This window comes from Melanerpes formicivorus, unplaced genomic scaffold (assembly GCF_026170545.1).
Source record: "Melanerpes formicivorus ecotype bairdi unplaced genomic scaffold, bMelFor1.0.p_v2 SCAF_5, whole genome shotgun sequence".
In the NCBI taxonomy this organism is placed as follows: domain Eukaryota; kingdom Metazoa; phylum Chordata; class Aves; order Piciformes; family Picidae; genus Melanerpes; species Melanerpes formicivorus.
The window spans coordinates 30,742,517-30,766,154 of NW_027142357.1; the positions used below are offsets into that span (position 1 = coordinate 30,742,517).

Genomic DNA, 23,638 nt, shown 5'->3' on the forward strand with positions numbered 1-23,638 from the left:
TTCAGAGCATCCCACAGTTAGCCTAAAAGAAGTAAACAAACCACAGCAAAAGATTCAACAGATCTTTATGATGGAGCCTGCTAATTTTATGACAAGAATTACTTTATACAACAAAAAGCATGCCATTCTTTGTACCTCATACAGTTAAGACTGGCTTATATTTTAATTATCAAAAACTTAGCTGGAGGAATTGAAACCAGACACAAAGAAAACAAATGTGGGACTTTGGATCTACAAAACATTTTATCTATGGCAACACAACACTGCAATATTAAAGACATCTCTGCACTGCTCTGGGGTATCTGAACACTGCCTTCTCCACAGCCAACTGCTCACCCACAAGGGCAGCAACATCACAGGACAGGGCGAAGAGGAAGACAAAAGTGGACTGGGAAGAAGCAAATCTTCTGTGCACCAGACAGCAAACAAGGACTATGTTTTCAGCTCCAATGATGTTGTTTCAAGACTGAGTGATCGGCATCTAGATGTTTTCTCTCTAAAACTCAACTAAAAACATTCCTGTCAACAGTATCCTTAAGATGGAAAAAAAACACCCTTTTTTAAAAAGAAGGAGGTAGTTTGACTTCCTGGAACAAGAATGTCCAATAAATGTTCTTCCCTTTTACTCTGTGCCAAAGAAATGGCATTAACATGATAAAAAACCCAACCAACCAACCAAAAAACAGTTAAATAAACAAAAAAAGACAGGAAATTCAAAGTTATAGCTCCTCATGGCAACAGTAAGCAGACTGGGTATGGCACATTTAATATATTAATCTTAACACCTGGTATTAGTGTCATAGTATCAGTCAGGGTTGGAAGGGATCACAAGGATCATCTGGTTCCAACCCCCATGCCATGGGCAGGAACACCCCACACTAGATCAGGCTGGCCAGAGCCTCATCCAGCCTGGGCTTAAACACCTCCAGGGACGAGGCCTCAACCACCTCCCTGGACAACCCATTCCAGGGCTTCACCACTCTCATGGTGAAGAACTTCCTCCTCACGTCCAGCCTGAATCTCCCCACCTCCAGCTTCATTCCATTCCCCCTAGTCCTATCACTACCTGAGATCCTGAGAAGTCCCTCCCCAGCCTTCCTGTCGGCTCCCTTCAGATACTGGAAGGCCACAATAAGGTCACCTCAGAGACTTATTGTTTGGTTGTGATGGCCATGGGACTGATGGACCAGGTATTCAGATAATTAAGTCTACCTGTGAACTGAGGAGCAGCTCAGGCAAGCAGTTACCTGGGTCAACTGGGCATTCCTCTCAGGTCAATGTAAATCCTGTGCCTTGTGTGTATGGATAGCAGACATGGCTCACAAGAACCCATTACTAAGTTAGGTGAACATTTTATAGCCATTATTGGAATATCAAAACCTGGCTAAATACATCCCAAGAAGTCAATAAAATCAGGCAGAAATGGAAGGGAAAAGTGAAGTGCTAGAACTTTGCCCAGCACTAGGCAACATATTCAAGACTGACTGAGCTGACTACTGGAGAAAGCTTTCCTCACTTGTGATTCTTCATATTATGTGAAAATGAGTTCTTAAAGAAGGAAAGAACTTTAAACTATCCACAAACGGATAGAAAATGGCTACAGCAGCAGGAAAGTGGCAGCAGTATGGGCCCCACAAACTCGAAACACTAATATCCATGACCTTGGGTAGCAGTTTCAATTTAGCACAATAATTACATAGGTCATGTGCATGTCCCAGTTCTCAGCTACTCTGGGATGCAGCACATTATAGCAGCAGTGCCTAGAGACATCAGATAAGGGCCACACTGTGTAACAGAGCTGCAATAAATACATATAAAGCAGTGAAAGAATGATGGGGGGCAGGACATCCATTTTATATTGCCATGGAAAATCAAGGCCCAAAGATGCAAGTTCCTCAAAATATAAGTCTGGAATGGAATCCACATCTATCCTGAGATTCTGTCCTCTGTCCTAGTCAAAAGATAGCCTTGTATTAAAAAGTGAAGTCAATTCCCAAGTGCTTTTTGTCACTGTTGCTGAGTTTTTTGTCTACACTGGCAAGGAGCAGACTCCTGACCTCAAGTTGTCTTCTCTCCAGAGAAACCTTCAGTTCTCCACAAGAACATGCAGACAACTTGATGAATGCAAGATTTAAGAAGGCAATATGTAACTTCTCAGCTCCAGGAGACAGAGCTCAGCTGACCATAAGGGTATTTTTGTGTTCTCAAACCTACCCAGCAAAGGAGATGTGTTTTAGGTATAAACATCAGCTGGGCCACTGACAGGTAGTGATACTCAGGAAACAATAATCTTGCACTGCAAGCGCTAATCCTCTTTTGAAGATTGACAATTGTTAATGAGATTTATTTTACAAGCAGACAGAAACCAAAACAACAGCTTCTCTCTTCAGCAGATGATAAGGGATTTTCTTGAAGATTTTTTACACAATATCCATTAAGGAGATTTAAGGCTTCCATTCACTCAGAAATGAGGCAATGGTAGCAAAGCATTTCCATTTATGTGTTATAGTTATACAAATCAACCATGCTTTTGGAACATGTCACTAATGAATCTAATCTTGTGATGGCCATATTTAGAGCTCTGGGGAGGTTTAATTGGTCTTAGATTCAGGAATATTTGAAATGGTTTTCAATTCAGGCCAATCTTTCCATGCTTGCCTGTACCATGAATAGCAAAGCAGTGTCTATAGTGCAGAAATTGCCTGGAGAAATTTTATAGGCTCAACTAGATGATCTTAAAAAGGTAATTTTCTAGTATTACAGTCTATCATTACTTAAAAGAATACAAAATAGAGATAATACCAATGAATTTTCTGCTATTTGCAGTGTCACAAAGAGAAGATACATTGGCTGAAGCCCATCTGAGTTTGAATTGACTCAAGCTCAAGTTAGTAATGGCCTAGTAGCCTTATTTTGTGCAGCTTGACCCACGTCATAGCAGTAGTCATGATCTTATCCCACTGTCACAGCTATCATTGATCATTACATTATTTCTTCAGAAAGAGAGGCTGAAAAGTAATGACAAGGTATGCTCTGATCTTTGTGTTCAGGGCAATGTGGTGAGCAGGTGGAAAAAAATAACTCTGTAAATCCATCTAAGATCTTTGCAAAGATCTATCTAAGATCTTCGCAGTTTTAATCTATTGCTTTAAGACCTAGTACAAGTATCAAATTTCACTGAAAAAAAAATTAATAGTGGAGTGTTTGAGACCATCCAGTACTTAAAAGTATATAAATCTGTATTTTTGGTGTTCTTACCCGTTTCTGGCTGCACCGTACGATCAAGAAGGTCTCAATACTGTGCTCTTTCAGATAAGCGTTGCGTTCCCCTCCAAAGCCCAGCTCCACCTCATAGTCTCCATTCAGATAGTTCAGGGTTGCTTTTGTTATGTGGATGCGCCTTGAATGAGACAAAAAACAAGCCAGTTGTGTAGGCTCTGAAAATGTATCACTTAAAAAGCCTGTTCCTGTCCAGTTTGATCCATGTACTGGATTGAACAATCAAGAAAGGCCAGTTTATTCAGCCATGACACTACTCTCACAGATGTGGTATGGAAGTGTTACCTGTTTTAAAGAAAGCAGGCCAGGAAGTATCTTCTTTAAGAGAGAGGTGTTCATGTTAAGTATCTTACACATCTATTTACAAGACTCTCCTTAGATATAAAGCACTTTGGTCTAACACACAGCAGATACATTCTTTTGGAAAACAGCAGGCCCTTCACAACACCAAGTCTACCCAGTGGACACATGAAACATGTGCTGCAGCATGTATCTTTTTTGTAGTATCCATAAATCACTATGGTATATGAGTGCCTTCTGGCAGTATCCTATCAAGAATCGTAGTCTTATGCTTTCTTCCAGTGCTGAGAAAAGATGGAAAGGCACATAGGAAAATGAGCTCATGGAGCCAACTTGGCAGCACCTCTGTCTTCAGTTGGTCCACACGGTAGTGAAAAAAGCACTGATTTAGTTCTCTCACAGGAATGTTTCAAAACACAAGGCTGGTCTGAAGCAATGTTTCACACAATATCCATCAATAGCTGGGATGCTCTCAGCAACACTTTTAACATATGGTCACCTCTCTCGGTAGCTGTAAGCACAGACCTGCTCATTTCTTTAGTATCTATCAGCTTTGTTTCATGTGGAAGGAATTCAGTTTTTACCACAGAAGGATATTCCCATCTTAGGATTCTGTAGATTTTCTGTAATCAAAGACATGTAGACATGGAGCAGAATAACCTTGCTAACATTTGTACACGCTTGAAACACTACGGCCATAGTTCGTTTTACAGCTGACATACAGACTCTCTGAACTTCCAGGCCCCATTTACCCACCTCACTGTGACATGTCAGACACAAAAACAACACATGGCTTCACAAGACAGTTTTGATGAAGCAACTTACCCAGCTTTGCCCCCGGCTTCCATGTGGTTGGCTAATGTTACGTCGTTGGACCACACATCAAACTGCCACTTCCTAAGGCCCAAGACCCCGCAGTGAACTCTCCCGCTGTGGATGCCAACCCTCATGTTAACATTTACTCCTGTCACCTCCCGAACTAGTCTGAAAAGAGATATGGGAGGGGGGAAAAGGACATCACTAAGAACTGCATGGCTGTAGTTGGTGGCACAGACTTGCTACCAGAACACCAAAACCCATACTGGCCCATACATTACTCACACATACACAGAGTGCTGCTCATTCACATCAGCAGGACAGCAAAACAAAACCAGACTAGCTCCACTGCTCTGGGATGACCTGGCTGGCGAAGCAGAGTGCTAATCAGAAAAAGGAGCCCTTGGAGTAAATCCATGTTCTCTGAACTCATGGTCAAGTTGAGAATTCATACAGTAAAAATAAATATTTGAAGGCAGTAAAAGGAATAAACTGCGGGGCTCTGATTTCCATACCAAAGCTGGACATAACCTGCCAGCACTAAACCTCATAAAGAGTAATAGTATGTTGCAAAGAGAAAAAGGAAGCGATTTCAGAGATCTTCATTTGTCTGTATGGCATCAAGCACCAACTCTTCCACAGATTAAATATGATATGTATGTGAAACACCCCACTGCAGCTGGAAAGCTTGAATGGGGCTTAAAGCTGCAGTCAGAGCAGCAAAACCAGAGAACCACATTTACTGCAGTCTCACTCTAAACAGGCAGCTACAAATGCTCAAGCTCTGATTTTAGTGAGGTTTTGGATGTTCTGCTTACTCTCAAAATGACTGCTGGAATACTCTGTGGGTTTTGCCCTTTTAGGGCAAAAGTTAACTTCAAGAGCTGATCACATGGAAAATATATTTAGGAATGTGAATAGAGGAAAGTCTTATGAGGCCATCAGAGCAACTCTGCTTCTCGTTATTGCTGATCACGTAATTCCCAGAATGTCCATGTTTCACAGGAAAATTCACCTACATTACATAACATGGACCTTTCCTTTGAGTTGTCAGTTCCGTGCAGTACGACATTTTACTTCATATCTAAGAGATTTCAAACTCTTTGGTTTTCAGGTTCATATAGTCCTTTCTAGATAGCATTCTCTGGACAAGTAAATCCTCACAACTTCCTCACAACAATACAGATCTAACATTAATGCTTTAGCTACTAATGAAAGTGAACAATTAAAGATAGCCCGATAGCCCATTTCTGTAAGCTAGTTCACTCCTCAGTGCCCTGTAAAAGACTGTTCAAGACTTATTCTTGTTGAAACAACACCTACCCTTTTACAGTTCCTTTTTCACTGCAATCCCTATCTTACATTTCACTACCTACTTGCTGAAGTGACATTCATTACTTTTATTAGCAAGCAGCAGAGATTCTCTGTCAGAGAAGTGAAGCTGCATATGGGTAATGTGTCACAGGCTTGCGGACTGAAAGAGCTCCAACCACAACACTTGGGAAAGCAACAGGAACTGGAGTAATGAAAATGCAGCTGCAACCATAACCCTTGCAAGGATAACAGCAGCTGCAGTGTGGGTACAGCAGAGGGGAGGGAGGAAGAACATGCTACATGAGTGCCACAAACCCTGCTGCGCTCTCCGCCAAGCCACATTACTGACACAAGACCAGGGAACTTTTCCCAGTAGAGTTGTTGATGGGAGGATGACTTTCTCCAGACTTTGCAACAAACAAATGAGCTTGGTTATCCTTTGCAGGCAAACAAAATACTTTATTACATTTCACTTTTTTTTCAGTTCATTTATACAAGTAATACAGTGAATATAATTCTATCTTTCTGATCTGGTGGAACACTCCCTACTGTTACTGTGCATAGATGAAATCAGCCTACAGGCAAGGCCTAGTGTTGGTGAAGCCTGAAATCAAATGTTCATTAGCTACTAGTTACCTTAATTGTGAAACCTCTTATCTTGATCCTCAGGGAAGAGGTAGGGGGGGAAGCACAGGTAGTGAGAACAGTCACCTTCCAGACTTATTAAGAGATAAGACTGTTAAATGCATGCATCCCACATCAAGTGGGAAATAAGTTGTAAAGGCTGCTGAAGAGCAATTTGTAAACAAACACTGAGTGCACTTCAGCTCATGTTTACTTCATGGTAAGGTAGGTTGCAATTAATGAAGTCTAGACATCCTAGTGTTACTCAGCCTTGTGGGGAATTACACTGCAACATGTCAAGCTCTCTGCATTTCATCAGGTCAGCTACTGCAGAAAGTGAGACCTTCTGGGCTGGTGTCATCTAAGAGTCAGTGCATTTCATGTTTGACATGACACTTTGTCACCTGACACTTAATTGTACTGAAAATTATTTACTTGAAACTCCTTTTATTTGGTATTTTGCACACAAACCCCAAAAGGTCAACAGCAACAGATTTTAAAACCAGAAAAAAGAAGAGTAGTCCTGATAATTTACACTTAAGCAAAGGAATGCTGCTGGGTACTGTTCTTTGAATGGGGTCTTCTGAGTGAAGACATTGCTTTTCAAAATATTTATGTGTGTAATGAAAACAAGGCTGAAAACTTTGAGTGTATTTTTATGTCCTTGCAGAAATTCAGAGGTTAAGGATGTATGTATCAAGCTCAGCAAGTAGTTAACTCTAGTTTTTATCAAGATGAAGTGGAAACTCCATCAATTTCCTGAACAAAATGAGATGAGAACTACATGGAGATATACTTTTCTGTAGCTATCACTGATACTTTAGAAGATGCTTTTGCAAAGTAAAAAGCTAGAAGAAAAGGGAAAATAAGCAGAGTCGCTGTGCATCGGGGATGGTGCATTGAGGTCAGCTCAGCTACCATCCAAGACTGACAGAACTTTGTGTCTAAGCTAGCATACACTCAAGATGACCGAACAGATGTTCCCTCACAGATTTCTGAAAGAAGTGGCCTATGAAACCTCGTGTCCAATACAAACAATATTTGATATTGTCTACAACCCTCCAAGTAATATAACTAGATATGGGTCTTATATTTATTACTCTTTCAAGACAAAAATTATCTGGACAAAAGCATAATCACTAGTCTGACTGTATGAGCAGGCAAAGCAGATTTTAAAAGAAAAAAAAACAAGGAAACATAGGGGTTAAGTGGAAATAAAGGAAAAAGCACCATGGATATGTCCCAGTCTCTGCTAGGCCAACTTTATTGTTTTGTTTGATAATTAATTCAACTAAGAAAGTCTTGAATATGAACTTTTTGGCACAGGGACACATAGAAAAGGATTAGTTAAACTAGACATGATAGACCTCAGCAGAGGAATTGTAAGGTGAGTTAAAAGCTGTCTTAAAGACAGACAAGTGAAGAGCAACTGAAGTTTAATAAAGTTATTATGAATCCTCTGATTTAACATTTCTGTAGGTCAGTGGAATGAATCCTCCTTTGGGAATGAGACTTCCAGTAATTACAGTAACTAACCTCTGCCTTTCTCACCAGGAGACTGAGCTCTGATACCCACATGGCTGTAAGGGACTCAAGTGTTTGTCTTTCTGCTGTCAAACCTTTACTGCATTTTGTTTTCTTGCTCCAGCTGTTTTGTCTTTTTGTTGGCATCAGTTCCCTGGTTTGGCTACCTTGCCACTGATGTAGAGAAGACCAACTGGGAAAGAGAATCTGCTTGCTTTTTGTTCTGAAATTCTCCATGGGGAATATGGTACTTACGAGATGGCCTCTATCATATCCATCCCCATTTCCACACAGCAGTGAGCATGGTCAGCTCTTGCTTCTGGCAACCCAGACACACAGTAATAGCAATCACCCAGGATCTTGATACGTAAACAGTGGTTCTCCTGAAAAAAAGAAATTAATTAAAAAAAAACAGTAAAGGAGAGAGAAGTAGGCTGCTTATGTTCATGCTTGCAATAGTTTGCCTTCTAGGGCAATGAATATTTACAGAAATCCAGTGAACCAGCACAGTATGTCATCCTTGCAACAGGAAAAAAAATTCTAATAGAAAACTTACAGCGGCTAGCTTATCAAATCTGGCAAAGAGCTCATTCAGTGTCATGACCAGCTCCTGAGCAGTGCACTGTGAGGCCAGACTTGTGAAACCCTCAATGTCTGCAAAGAGGATGCTAAAGAAGAGAGAAAAAGAAAAAAGTGTCACAAAATTTATTGCTGATAATTGCATGTGTTCTGGGGTTGAAGTCTAGGGATAGTGAGGCATGTAGGAGTGTCCCAGCCCTACAGAAGCAAGGAAATGAGTATCCCTAATGCCACCTTATAATACAGCTTGTCACACTCAAATCCTTGAGGGGCACAGCCTCATTTCCTCTGGAGATTAGAAACAGTGAGAAAACCCCACAAACTTTTCATCACCCCAGCCTTGCCCTATGCCTGGAAAATTTACAGTGTGCTGTGAGTTGGTGGTGGCATGACAATGCTATCAGCTATCATTAACAAGGTACTCTTACTCAATGACCAAATTAACCCAGCTATAAAATCAACACTTATATATTTTGTTCACATCCCTCAACCTCTCAGCTCCATAACATTGCCTGTGTCTAAACCCAGCTGCAAAAAAACACACTCCTCTGCCCACTACCCTTGTGGCTGAATAACCTCAACCCACGTATCACAGCTTTCACTCATGCTTTGGTGGTCTGCTTCCACAAACCCTGTGGCTGGCAGCACACTGCAGTGTTAGAAATGCAATAACCAGGTGTGATGGCATGGCATTCTGCCAGGGCAAAGGCCTGGGCGCAGCAGGGCTGGCTGGCTGGGCCCTAACACACCTGGGTGTCCTGGCAAAGACTCACCACAAGTCTTTAATGCCCTTGATTCTCTGGAGAAGAAATCTACACTCTTCTCATATCCCAGCTGTACATGCTTCTCCCTCACTGATTTCTTTTATTCTTGCCATACATTCCAGCTGGCTTAGCCCCTGAAACACTAAAAATATACACCTCCAGTGCCCAGGAGCTCCTCTCTGTAAGGCTGTGAGCAAGCATCACCCAACTGTCTCCTGAACGACAAACACAGCCCTTGCCAACTGAGGCAAACCTCTGCTATTGCAACAGGGGCACTGAATTGCTCACAGCAGCTGAGGATGGCCTGGGAAAGCTCTCTGAAAGCAGCATGGACTACTTTGAAAGCAGAGGGTTTTGAATCACAAGTATTAACAATGATTCTTTGCTTTAAGTGAATCGATTTTAATGTTGTAATACACAGTTTGTTGTGCTCTGTTTCTTTTTTTTTTTTAAGTGGAAAAATATTGTTTCATTATTACAACACTGAAAATATTAATTTGCAAACACAGCCATTATGCTAAATTTAAAACTATTCAGTAAACAAGCACCAGACAATGCATATGGAGCCAAGATAAAAAAACTTATGAATGCACATTTCTATAAACATAAAATTCATAAGCTATATTTGTACATTGGAACATTTATCAAGTGGCTGATTTCTTCTTTGAAGTTGATTATTGCATCAAGCTGTACTTGAAGAGCAATGATAAGTGTAAATAACAAGCACTCTGGAATTATTTCTTCTATTTAAAATAACACTCCAGCACTGTTTAGGCAAACTGCTGAGGCTGCTTTCAGTTGGAATTCCCTGCAACGTCTTCAGAGAGAAAGCAAAGACAACAAAAATATTTTCACCAGCATTTTTTTGCAAAAACCCTGCAGCACATTTCAATCCTGGCATGCTTTCTTAATTTTCCTGCTGCATTTCAACTCCAATAAATTATCAACCAAACATGTTGCATTAAGTATTTTCTTGTTAGTCGAACTGAAATGAGAACGTACACAAAAAAATCAAGAGGAGAAAGCAGGGATTTCCCAATCAAAATATACTTTGGCATTTTTCAAACACCTGAGGAAATACAGAAAGAATAAATTAAAGTTTGACATAGTTACAAATAAAAGCAAACCTCCCAAAGAAATACACTTGAAATCAACTGAAATATCAGATGCCTGTATTGCTCACCAAGTAATTTAAGTATGTGTTAATATGGAATACACAAATGTCTCCAGTTCTCATGGCAGTAACAAAATGCATCTAGCAGCGTGTTCCACTTCCAGGATGGGGCAAATTCCAAATTATTCACCTATGGGGATGTTCAGAGTCTTTGCTTGTGTATGCTGTAACAGACGTGTTGTGACGGGAGGAATGAAGAGCAACTGCTGTTCTGATGTCCACATAGCAATGGACGTGTCTGAAAATACTACACAGGGATGCCCTGAATCTTCTACTCGTGCCTGATTCAGAAAATTGATGCTGGCATAGTGTCCTAATAACCATGGGTAAATGACTGACAGTCGCTCCCTCTGTTTCCCATTGCTATCATGCCAGATAAATGGATCAGATATTCCTATAAGTTAAATTGTGGCAGTATTTTCAACCAGGCAAATCAAGTCATCAGCAGAGACTATCTGCTGGGAACTATCCCATGCATAGATTTATGCTTTTTCAAGTTGAGACTACTTGATTACAACATTTTCTCAGACTTGTAACCTTCTATGGGTGACTAGCAAATTGTTCTAATTCAGCAGCTATCTCCTTCACCTCTATTCTTGTCTTGCACTTCCAAGGACAGCATAGTTGCAGCTCCACATGCAGCTCTGGCTGAATTCTACAAAACTACAATTATAAGCACTACAAAAATATTTATTATGAGAATAAAACATGGAAAGCTTGCATGATGGGAATCAGAACTACATTCTGCATACAAGTTAGTAGCAATATTGGGAAGTTAACATTGGTGGCCCTGTTAGGAAGCCAACACTTACTATACGAGATGCTCCTTGGTACGAGTGTTTTGTTTGAGGAAAGAGGAATGCATGACACAATTTAGCTAAACTGGTTTTAGCTAAAGAGAATGAACTGCAACTATCTTTTCTGATGCTTCAAGTCCCTTCTTACTCTTGCACATAGACATGATGCTTGGCAGTAAGGGGAAAAGTTTCACACAGAACATACCTTTTCCTCTTCATATGAAAACCTGCACAGAACTGGTTACATGTTAAGTCAGCTGCATGACTCCATTTTTGCATATTTTGTGATTAACATGAAGATATCTATCTGCAAGATCATCCCCTTGCCTGTCTTCCACATCAGCTAAGTAAGCAACATGTAAATGACTTGAAGCACCTGAGCATATTCAATTACAAGCTGGAGACAACTGTGTGACCTGCTGTGCAACCAATAGCTATGGCACTGAGCTAGCAGAAGACACTGCCTGGGACACATGGGAGCAGGGATGAAAAGGACAATGCGGGAGATGGCAAAGGTCAGAGCAGTGATCTGGGAACTGAAGACAGGTGAAAGACAGATCTGTAGCACTAGACTGGACAAAGAACAGCACAGCACTGTCAGAGAAAACAGTCCTAGAAAACTGGAACCTGGCCTCAATAGAGAGCTCTGAAAGTAATTAAATCACATTTTACGCATCCTGCCTAATCTGTTCCCTCTGCACACTTCTGCTATCACTGCAGCTCCAGCAGCAGAGACACCAACCAGGTTTATTGCTCCCAACTCTACTAATGACCCACAAGGGAGGAATGGGGACTTGTGTACATGCTGCTGTGCCATGCTACTTCTGTTCTTTTTATTATTAGCCCCAGTAACCCTTAAATTTAGCCTTGTCCCTGTAAAATGCTCAACAGCCCAGAAGCAACTCGGAAAAAATCAGATTGATCATACAACAGCTATTAGGGAATATTACATGATCCTTTTCCTGTGCTTAGTCAGAGCTTTTCTTTACAAATGAAGCCCACTCTATCTCCTTACATGCACAACATGCATGCAGTGAGGTTGCAGGAGCATCTCCCAGTCCTGCCAGTACAGCCTATCTAGAGTAGAAGCCTTAAAGCCTAAGCATACAGTTTCCCTACTACCCTTAGGTCTTCACTCCCCACTTCACTCTTGTATGTCAGACTACCCTTAGCAATGAGTTTATTAAAGGACAATGCTGATGGACGATTGTGATGAAGGGCATAACTCAAGCTAACTACTTGTTAGTCTTCAGAAGGCAAGGCATTTCCTTACTGGTGGGAGCACAATGCCAGTAATAGGCTTTCCTTGTGCCAAAATATGGAGTAAATGACTGGTCAGCAAAAGGTCAAATGAAATAATTATTATAGCTACAAAAACATCGTAAGTAAAGCAGTGGTTTAGAAGTACTGTCAGCTGAATCTGTCTGGAAGGGATTGACCACACAATCTGCAGCCTGGGGATCAGCAACTATTATCAACCCTGGGTCCCAGCTCCTTCATCAGAATCAGTCCCTGATTCTGGAAGGCTACTGCTTAGTGGAAAAAACAGTTTAGCATGTAATGAAAATGTTGTAATGGCTTTAGAGCTCTTGATATATTTTCCATTCCATCACTGCCCTCAGATTTACCATCTGATTGGGTTTTGTCCAGCAGTAATGAGGGTATGACCTCAAAGAAGACCAAAAAATGGTTTATTTCTGGGAAAGACAGACAAGCAAAGGGGAGTTATCATTCATTACGTAACTTTATATATATATATATATATATATATATTTAATTATTTCTGTTTAATTTTGGTTGAAAAGTACCACAAACTGTGTTATAGGGTAGAGGTGAATACTTTCCTAAGTTCCCATTTCAGCTCCTATTTCCAGAAAGGACTGGCTCAAGATTTCATAGCTGTACAAAGCAAGCTCAGTTTTGTGCCTGTTGCCCTATGTGGCTCATGACACTGACAGGGAAGAAAGATGAAAATAAGCTTGAGTAGCTTCCAGATCCTGTTGTCTACTTTTTCTGCCTAGGGACCAGCCTGATACCTGCTTGCTCCTGCCCAAGCCCCAGGCAGGGGAGCAGGAAAAGCAGATACACAGACTGGAGTATCCTTGTGCTACTGGCTACTGCTGATTCCAAGAGTCCATGTCTGATGGGCATTAGAAGGAAGGCTGGGCACACAGTTGCTGCTGCCAACAGACTGCCAGCCTCTGCCTGGCCTAGGCACTTATCAAAACCACCCCAGCATTGTGGGCTGTGAGTCCTCCATGAGCAGGATGTCTAGGTGCTTTCTGCAGTACTTTGAATAGGTGTAAAGGCAGAGTGAGGTGAAATCACAGAATCACAGAAACATTCCAGTAGGAAAAGACTCTCAGGATCACCAAATCTAACCAATAACCCTACTCTACAAGGTTCACGCATAAACCATATCCCCAAGCACCACATCCAAACAACCTTTAAACATGTCCAGGTTTGGTGACTCAACCACCTCCATGGGCAGCACATCCCAATGCCTGACCACTCTTTCAGTGAAATTTTTTTTTGCTAGAATCACAGAATGGCTTCAGTTGTAAAGGACCTTAAAGGTCACCTAGTTCCAATCTTCCTGCCACAGCCAGGAACACTTCCCAGTAGGCCTCTTGCTCAAAGCCTCATCCAGCCTGCTCTTAAAACTTACTTCCAGGGATGAGGTGTCCACAACTTCTCTGGGCAACCCACTCCAGTGTCTCACTATGCTCACAGTAAAGAGCTTCTTCCTAATGTCTAATCTAAATCTACCTTTCTATAGTTTAAAAACATTGCCTTTTGTACTATCACAACATCCCCTTATAAATAGTTTCTCTCCAACTTTCCTGTAGTCCCACTTTGGGTACTGGAAAGCAGCTATAATGTCTCGCCAGAGCCTTCCCTTCTCCAGGCTGAACAGACCTAACTCCCTCAGCCTATCCTCACAGGAGAGGTGCTCCAGCCTTCTGATCATCTTCATGGCCCTGCTCTGGACCCTCTCCAACAGATTCATGATCTTCTTGTGCAGGGGGCTCCAGAGCCAGGTGCCCCAGGTAAGGTCTCACAAGAGCAGAGCAGAGGGGCAGAATCACCTCTCTTGACCTGCTGGCCACAATTCTTTTGATGTAGCCCAGGAGAAATGGAGAGAAGCACCTAAGATGCCAAGCCAAGAGGAGAAAATTCCCAAAATACTGAGCTCAGCTTTCTCAGTTTTTGGTCTGTCATGCATTCATGGAATAGTTAAGGTACACATGGTCAGGCAGCTCAAGTATCTGCAGGTGCCTCAGTGCATCATCCTAGAGATCAACAGTTGAGTCTGCCCAGCTTGGGCTGCTTTCACACTCTGTTCAGTTTTGTCCCACTGCACCTTGACTCCTACTACTGTAGGTCATTTAAAACTAGCTCCTGTAATTCACAGGATCCTTGCTGTTGCTGTACTGCTAACATGTTCCGAGGAAGAAGCATTACAGGATCCTTCAGATGGCAAAGGAGAAGGTTCTTAGCAAGATTGCAAGAAGACCTTTGTAGAAAACAAAGACCAAGGTATGGAGTAGAAAGAGTTAAGGACAAGGTAGGAAGCGGGAAAACCACACAAGATATTTAAAAACCACACACACCTAGGGAGAATGATTCTGAAGCATGGTCTTAAATATTTGAAGCTAGCAGAGGGATCAAAGGAGGGACACGACACAGCCAGGTTTCCCTGCAGAACAGAATTATTCAAAACGTTAAATTAAATCATCAGTGCTTCTAATGTAAAACCAAGAAACCAGTCGTGTTCTATTTCGAGACATGTGCGTGCCATGCACGCCAGCCACAACATAAATCAAGCGAGGCAAGGAACACAAACCCTATCACCATCACAACAGTAACGCCAGTTATGAATATAAACACCATGTGTTACTGGAAACTGAACACCACAGGCACTGCATGGGAAACAGAACAAAACCCCAGAATGGGTGAGCTTTAATGACTTATAAAACCAGCAAAGTGCATCTGATTGCATGTGAATCAAAGCCATGGTATTTTACCACAACGAATGCCACCTACAAGAAAAGAAAAAGTTAATGTACCGTAATCAAATAATCATTGTTCACTAAACACAAGCCTCAGCCGGCAAAGGTGTAACAAGAGAAAGCCATTCGCTGTAGGCAATCTGCCCTTGCTGATGACTCACTAGGCTAATTGGTGGGGGACAATGTCTCAGCGTGCTACTGTTATTTGACAACACCATCCACTGCTCTCAGTGTTGCATGTCATTAAGCCATGCATTGAACAATGAAGAAGAAAGAAGGATGGATTGGGATGAGGATGACAAAACTCTCAGTTGAAGGGCTGGGTTGAGCTGTTAACACCAAACTAGGCTTTCACAGAATCAAAGAACAGTTGAGGTTGGAAGGGACCGCTGGAGGCCAGCTTGTCCAAACGCACTGCTCAAGCAGGGACACCTACAGCTGGTGTCCAAGACCATTTTCAGATGTCTTCTGAGTATCTCCAAGTTGGGAACATCTCTCAAGCAGTTTGTAAATGAGTCTGTTTTTGCACTTGGATATCTGTTTAAAGGCTAGTTCCCTGTTAGCACTGTAAACCTAGAAGTAATATCCCAGCTCCAGTCACAAAAACATAGTATTAAGTTCATTTAGATGTTCCTAGAATGAATGTAGCATCAAGATACATCCAGACTTTCTTTTGTAGCTATAGCCACTTGGGGATGGGACAATGAGGTCAGGTAGAATGTCTAGGTAAAGCAGTACAAATCCAAGCAAGGGCAGCAAAGTGGCCCACACAGATCCTTGTGCAAAGTGATAGAGCAATGACTAGTCCAGCAAAGGCTGCAGCCTACTTCCAGACTAACTCAGGTCTCAACAGCATGTCAGCCTTGCTCTCTAGGGATGTCTATGCAACAGGCTAAGGTCTAAGCCTTAGCAATGCAAAACAAGTTACCCACTTGTTTATCCACAGCAGGACATCAGACCAGAGGTTAAAATATTTCCTTTTCATACAGTCATGGAAAAACAAAACCCAACAGTAAAATATATACTTTCTTTCCTAAACTTATATGGTCATTTCAGAGATCTGTTCGGCATTGGAAAACACCTATTCTTTCGAATGAGCTCTAGCACTTGTGTGACACATCAGCTGGCACAAGTTCCCCCGGGAAGCAGGGCTCTGCTGTGCACCATAACAGTGTTCCATCTTAAGGTCAGTCATGCTGGCTCCCACTTGCTCAAGATGGTGAGAAGGCATATATGTACACCAGCTCTGTGATAAGGAAAGCAACACTTTAGAGAGAATAACACAAAATAGGAGGAAATATAACCAAAACCCTAGAAACCAAAATCCCAGAAAATAGCAAAAGGCAGAAAGTCTCCTGCCCTTCTTCCAAAGTAGACAAAAATGTAAACCAAACCCACATCTCATTTTTGAGAAGTTCACTCTGCAAGATCTTACCATCTGAAACTGGTAACAGGGTAAAACCGACAAAGCAGCAGGAGACCAGATGGCTCTCAGAGACACTGGTGGCAGCACACAGACTGCCATCCACAGGGCATGACAACAGTATGGCTCATTGCAAAGATATAAACTGCAGAGTCCTGTCTTCACTTGATTTTCTCTCAAATAAGTGTTACTGGAGGTTAGAACTGCCTGAGGGACTCAGCTGGGAGATACCCATCTCCAGCACAAATTCTCAGCATCAGCAGTTGCAGCTATCTCTGCATTAGCAGCATCCTTCTGGGAATGTCTTGCTGAGAGTGCACAACCCTGCTAGCACCAAAGTGCTGCTGAGGAAAATGGCACCACCATGGCCAGTGCTCTTCACCTCCATACCACCTGTGAGACGTCCATCATCACAGGAAATGAGAAGAAATTAAGATCCTGAAATCACTAACCAGAACGCAAAGAAAAGACTGTACGGGTCACACAGGGAAAAGCTTTTCCATGACCTTCCTGGGGTTGTAGTTCACAAGCACGAGCAGCAACCCTCTGGTTATTGGAATTTAGTTATAGCTAAGCAGCATCAATACTAATTATTTTTTTTAATGAAAAATCTGCAACCTTCTCCCTCTAAACATCTTGAGTTCAAAGATTTTTGTATCTCAGCAGGCTATATTTAACCAGATTGATTCTTCACTGGAAACAAGAGCAATAAATAGCCTTTTGGGAAGAAAAACTATTTGTGGAAGGCAAAACAAATAAAGATAGCTGTGCAGTGGCTACCAGCCAAAACTATACGTAGAGCAGATTACAGATGTCTTTGAGATGAGTGGAAGGAATTTTATTACTCCATCATCACAAACCAAATGAGATGTTACTGACTGTCGAACATAAAAAAAACTTCAAGCTGCCTAAATGAATTTTTGGTTATTAAAAGGAGGGACTTTGGAGCTCTTTCATCTATGTAAGAAGGGACTGATGGGAATGTGGAAACTTTTCCAATCGTTCAGCTCAGGGAAAAAGCCATGTAAGTAGGGAAAATGCCAAATCCATTCCAGCTCCAAGGAAGTTTAGAGAGGCAATGTTGAAGGACATACATGGCCCTTTGTAGAAAGGCACAAAGGAACCATGGAGAAGAGGAGGCTCAGGGGAGACCTTATTGTTCTCTACAACTACCTGAAGGGAGGTTGTAGACAGGTGGGGGCTGGTCTCTTCTCCCAGGCAGCCAGCACCAGAACAAGAGGACACAGTCTCAAGCTGCACCAGGGGAGGTTTAGGCTGGATGTTAGGAAGAAACCCTTCATAGAGAGAGTGATTGGCCATTGGAATGGGCTGGCTGGGGGGGTGGTGGAGTCACCATCATTGGAGGTGTTTAGAAGGAGACCTGATGGGGTGCTTGGTGCCATGGTTTAGTTGATTAGATGGTGTTGGATGATAGGTTGGACATGATGATCTTGAAGGTCTCTTCCAACCTGGTTTATTCTATTCTATTCATGCATACTGTTGACCCCAATGGTGTGTCTGTGCTTTTGCTCCAAGCAAGGCTGGAGTCACTCACCCGAGTCTGCCTGACCAGTGCAATAGAGCTAGCAGGTATGTCCAAACTGAAGCCCACATCCAGCCCACATCAAAATACATCTCAGATTCACTTATCCCACAAGGCAACCTTAAATCCAGAACTGCATAGAAAACAAAAAGGAAAAGCCATGTTATTGTTTGGTTTTCAGACTAAGCATACTTTTTGCAGTGAACACTCTAGCAGCCTGTTTTCTGGCAGTTCCAAAAACAACAGAAGGAAGACAAAGTTAATTCTATAAGGAGGGTCTATCCATTACCACTACAGCTGTAGGAGTCTGGCACTATTCCTCCCTGCCCACCTTTGTGAGAAAAATTTGTGAAAGCAACTGAAGCCATAGAAGTGGTGCAACAGGAAAAAGAAACAATTCAAACTGTAAGGATTAAACCAAAAGACAACCTGTTGTGTAGAGGCTGTATGCCATCAATCAGTTGTCAGAGAAGGCAACAGGGTAATAAATTTTGGCACAGACAGTTTGCAGTTTCATATGTGTATCCTGGGTCAGGCACACAGGACAGAGATTGAGCAAGATGGATCAAATCAAGTTTGGGATGCTTTGTGTCATATATTGCTCAGGTCTTTGGTGTTAATGGTGAAAGAATGAGTTCTTCATCGCTGTGTAAACTGCATCCAGCCTGTTCTTCCCTTGTGCCATGAATATCCAGTCAGATAATGACGATTTTGTACTCCCTACCCAAAAAGCTGCAGTAATTCTGCATGCAGCTTTCATTTCTACTGAACCTTACTGTTTCCTAACTCTCTCCACTAGCTTCCCTAGCGTCCTGTCCTTTTGTGATTTGTTTACTCAGCAATTTCGGTAAGACAGGATTTTCCCTCTAGAAAGTCACCACATAACAAAAGCATGACATTAGTGTATAAATGTCATAATTTAAAGCATTAAGGAGCATCTCTGCTTTTCCTGTTGTTATGTCATTTTCCCAAGGAGAGTAGGTGCTGAAATCTGCAGACTACTTCACTGACATGCTGAGAAAGGACAAGTGACATCAGGTTCTGTAGACACAATGACTGTTCATGTTTGGGAGCTTAATAAAATCAATAATACTCAAGTGTCAATTTTCTGGGAAAACTAACTGCTGAAGAATAGGAACCTGAGACTTACTGCCCTTTCTGGAACAGTCAACATGAGTTGACTCAATGCCTCCTCAATTCTGTACTTTTAAATTAATCAAGTAGTTGTGTTTTTAAAATGGGATGAAAGTGTAAAGGGAAATAGATCTAAAGCAAACAGAGAAATTTAAGTGTGCATACTTAGAATAGAATAGAATAGAATAGAATAGACCAGACCAGGTTGGAAGAGACCTTCAAGATCATTGCGTCCAACCTATCAACCAATCCAACCCACCTAATCAATTAAACCATGGCACCAAACACCCTGTCAAGTCTCCTCCTGAACACCTCCAATGATGGTGACTCCACCACCTCCTTAGGCAGCCCATTCCAATGGGCAATCACTCTCTCTGTATAGAACTTCTTCCTAACATCCAGCCTAAACTTCCCCTGGTGCAGCTTAAGACTGTGTCCTCTTGTTCTGGTGCTGGCTGCCTGGGAGAAGAGACCAACCTCTGCCTGTCTACAACCTCCCTTCAGGTAGTTGTAGAGAGCAATATGGTCTCTCCTGAGCCTCCTCTTCTCCAGGCTAAGCAACCCCAGCTCCCTCAGCCTCTCCTCATAGGGCTTGTGTTCCGAACTCCTCACCATCTTTGGCCACTCTTCTCAGAGATAACAATGCAACATCAGTGGAGAGTAACTTTAAAATGCAGGCATAATCCTTTGTTAGTTAGTCTAAAGGCTAAGGTGACTGGTCACAGAAAATGGCACAGAACATTAACAGAAGCATCAACTTGTTATGTATCAGTAAACAAGCCTGATAATGAAGTTAACAATAAAATGCATGATGTTTTCAGTGAGAAGAGAGATTGGCCATAATTTCAGAACTAAGTAAAGAGAAAAAATCCTGCAGGAAATTGAACTTGTTATCTGGTTACTGTACATTAAATTAATACTCCTTAGCTGATAAGAACCAGTAAGGAATAGATAACCTCAACTCATGAATAAAGTTCTTCCAACTTGACGAGGGCTAGGAGTTAACATTGAAGGGTTTGTTTCCTTTTTAAGACATGATCTGCTATCACATTGCAATTGATCAGAGGCACTTGAGCTGACATCTTGGTTCCCTCTGGTGACTCAGAAAACTCCCGCTGCCATGCAGAAGCAATGTAAATATAAAGACATTCTGTACAATTGGTATCACCAGTAACCCCCCTCCTTAACAGGCAGATTAAACGAGCTCAGCAACTGAGTGTTTCTATGCAAAAATCATCCTTGAACAAGGAATATCAAATTCTGTGCATCTCTTCAGCCCCTAACATTCCACCAAATAACTCTTCATATCTCCAAATGCTTTGCATATGCAAGAACCCCCCATGGCAGGGGGGTTGGAACTAGATGATCCTTGTGGTCCCTTCCAACCCTGAATGATACTATGATAGCAAGCAGTGTTAAATCTACTTGATCACAGACTGTACTTCAGGATCAGAACACTTACACCACTTTTTAAAAATAATTATTATGCTGGTCAAGATAGTAGCTATCAAGACACCTTGAGGCTAACCTTTGACAGCCCATCATTTGATTCTGTGATCAGTGACTTAGCTGGCTCCATCACAATTTTTTTCTTTATAAAATAAAATAGAACATTACATCTCTTAACTTCTTAAGCCTACACAAAGTCCTCAAACTGGCATTAAGCGACTGTTGACATGCCACTGGTGCTAGAAGAGCAACACCAGACTATTCTGCAAAGACAGCAGTATGATATATGAAGAAAATACATAAAAGAGTCCAAGTTCATGTGGGAAAACCATGGCAAAGAAGGAATGTGAATCCTGGCCTCATGAGTCCCAGGAACATCTGCACTGGATCCTGGAGTAGAGGGAGTGGTGGGCAGGTCTGCCCACTGCATATGTAAGTCTTTTTAACTTCCCACTGAATCTCCCCTGATTTTTGCAATCACTGGTTTCTTCTCATAAGGAAGCAGGCATCTAATTCTAACTTGATTTCAGAGAATTACTGTAATTGCCACCATTAGAATAATACATCCACATATAAAGAAATGGCTTTCCCCCTGCATTTTCCATTGGAAAATTTAATTTCTGTGTTAATGCACAAAGATACTTTACTAAGGCATTTGCTTGCTGCTCTCAATATTCACAAAATATCATTTCCAAATGAAGTTCCCATAAACAGTTATTAGTTTACCTGTCAACTAATAACAATAAAATCAATAGAGTCTGACCAGATCTTTTCTATAGCATAGAAAAACATCTTGGGGACTGCTTCAAATATGTTATGGTACTATGTCTCAGACCATAAAAATGAGGAAAGTTACTGTGCCAGATCTTTCTATGTATATGCAAAATGAGCTTTATCTGATTTCTGTTCACTATGCCAGTACAGTGACAGCAATTTTGAGTTGAAGATTAAAACTGACATTTGAAAGGACAGGATCAGTGCAGTTCAGAACAGCGGGTGTCACAACTTCAAAACACTCCTGTATATTAATCTGTTGTACACACACCATACAGCTTCAAGCAAGGAGTGAAACTGAAGACACAGCTGCTGGAGTCCCAACATTATGGTGGTGGTGGTTCACAAAGCTGCATGAAATGGAGTTAGTGTTGTGGAAGGCATGTGCCCATCTGAAGGCTAACATAGCTGGCAATAAAATGTGGCTAATGAGTCACAGCACAAAAAGTTTGGGCCTTTTCCTGTAGGGGATTCAGGGAAGTGAGAGCTAAATTCAACTCCAAAACAGGAAGAAGTGTGGCTTCACGTGTAATGTCTTATATACTCTAAATGTTAACAACAACACTACTCCTGTCCCTAGCATTCAGGTTCCTAAACAGATACCTTGGATTAGAATAATCTGCTCTTCCAGATAGGAGCAGGCATGACTGCAGTAAAGTGCTTCTAAAACAACATACCCATGCTTTCCCTCAGGGGGCTGTACTGTAGCTTCATGAAGTAAGGTGGTGCAAGTTTCCAGTGTGAACAGGCCCCAAGGCTGGCAGGCAGATCCAGAGCCGTGGAGAGGGGAGCGGAAGGAAACAAAGCAGGCAAACTAAACACAAACCGTAAAGATTTTGAACAAACTGGAATTTGGAAGATGTACACTAAGACAAATGGCAGCTGTGGCATTTGATGTTTGTTTAGCTGTTTTTAATGCTACTGTAGTTCAGATATCAAGAGATGATTCTCTGAGTCAAAGCAGAAAGTCACTCTCCGGAAACCTGAAAATGCTTAGCACAGCAACTCTATTTCTAATATGCCACAACAAACAAACTTGCAAAGGAGCTGGATTCTGAAGCCAGTGTGAGAAAAAAAAAGGGGGGTGGGGAGAAAGCAGCAGCCCACACAGCGTCGAATGCTGGTAGGTTCTGCGCTAAATAGCAGATGATTCTTACTGAATAACTGCCCTAGATTTAGCAAACAATACAGGGAACAAAAATAGAAACCTATTTACATATTGCTGTTAATAACTTTATTTATAGTGTCACAGCTACAGCACAATAACTGCAGCCATAGCTTGACTTGAAAGCCATTCATTGTGGAAGAGTCAGACAGATACTGTTTTGTCAGTCCTTATGCAACTGAAAATAAATCCTGCTGACAACAGCCAGTTACCAGAATCCTTACAAACAGAACCAGAAAAAGTTAACAGCAATGAAAGGAAAAAAGCAAATAATCCCAGGATCTGCCCCTCCTGGTTACTTCAGAGGTGGGGTTTTAAACAAGAAATGCAGATAGGGCTCAGACTAAGTCCACAGCTACAATAAAACCAGATGTGTCCGGCATTTAAGAACATCCCTACCACATTTGCACTGCCTAGCACATGACTGTAGCCAAATCTTTGCTGGGACTCCATATCCTGCCAGCTAAAATACCACTGGCCTGTCACAACAGACTGGCATATCAGAAATGCACACAGAAATTTGTGTCCTTGATTACTTCATGTTGTGCAAATGCCTGCTATATAGAAGCAAATGGAATAAGAATGCAAGCAAAGAAACTGTTTCTTAAGACCCTTCAACTGAAAAGAGAGAAAACAGGAATCTGGTTTTTCCTCTGCCTGAATCCAGCCAGGACAATAGGCTATATTGGATTGGGAACAGGGCTGCCCTCAGGACCGCCTGCTGTCACACTCATTACATACAAAACAATCAGAGTGATTAGAGGCAGAGACAGCAAGCACCTTGCTCTGCCCTGCTGATCATGGCATGCTCCATGACATGCAACAGTAAGATTCAAGCTGCTGCTTTGGGGTTTGATTCTTTTATGTAAAAAATGAAACAGTTAACAAAAGAGAATGAGGACGGCTTCTTGGTTTAGTGCCTCTCCTAGGAGATGTGGCCTCAAATGCCCTCTGGCACATAGGAAA

At 41.8% G+C, this 23,638-nt stretch overlaps 1 protein-coding gene across 1 annotated transcript in view; it reads right to left on the reverse strand.

Moving 5' to 3' along the window:
- Positions 1-23,638, reverse strand: part of ADCY5 (adenylate cyclase 5) — a 223,618-nt gene that overhangs the window by 51,005 nt on the left and 148,975 nt on the right. Inside the window, exons 4-7 of the mRNA XM_068139006.1 lie at positions 8,414-8,525; positions 8,113-8,240; positions 4,405-4,563; positions 3,259-3,400 (exon numbers count right to left, since the gene is read on the reverse strand). Coding sequence (XP_067995107.1) covers positions 3,259-3,400; positions 4,405-4,563; positions 8,113-8,240; positions 8,414-8,525 — 541 coding nt within the window. The remainder of the gene's footprint in view (positions 1-3,258; positions 3,401-4,404; positions 4,564-8,112; positions 8,241-8,413; positions 8,526-23,638) is intronic.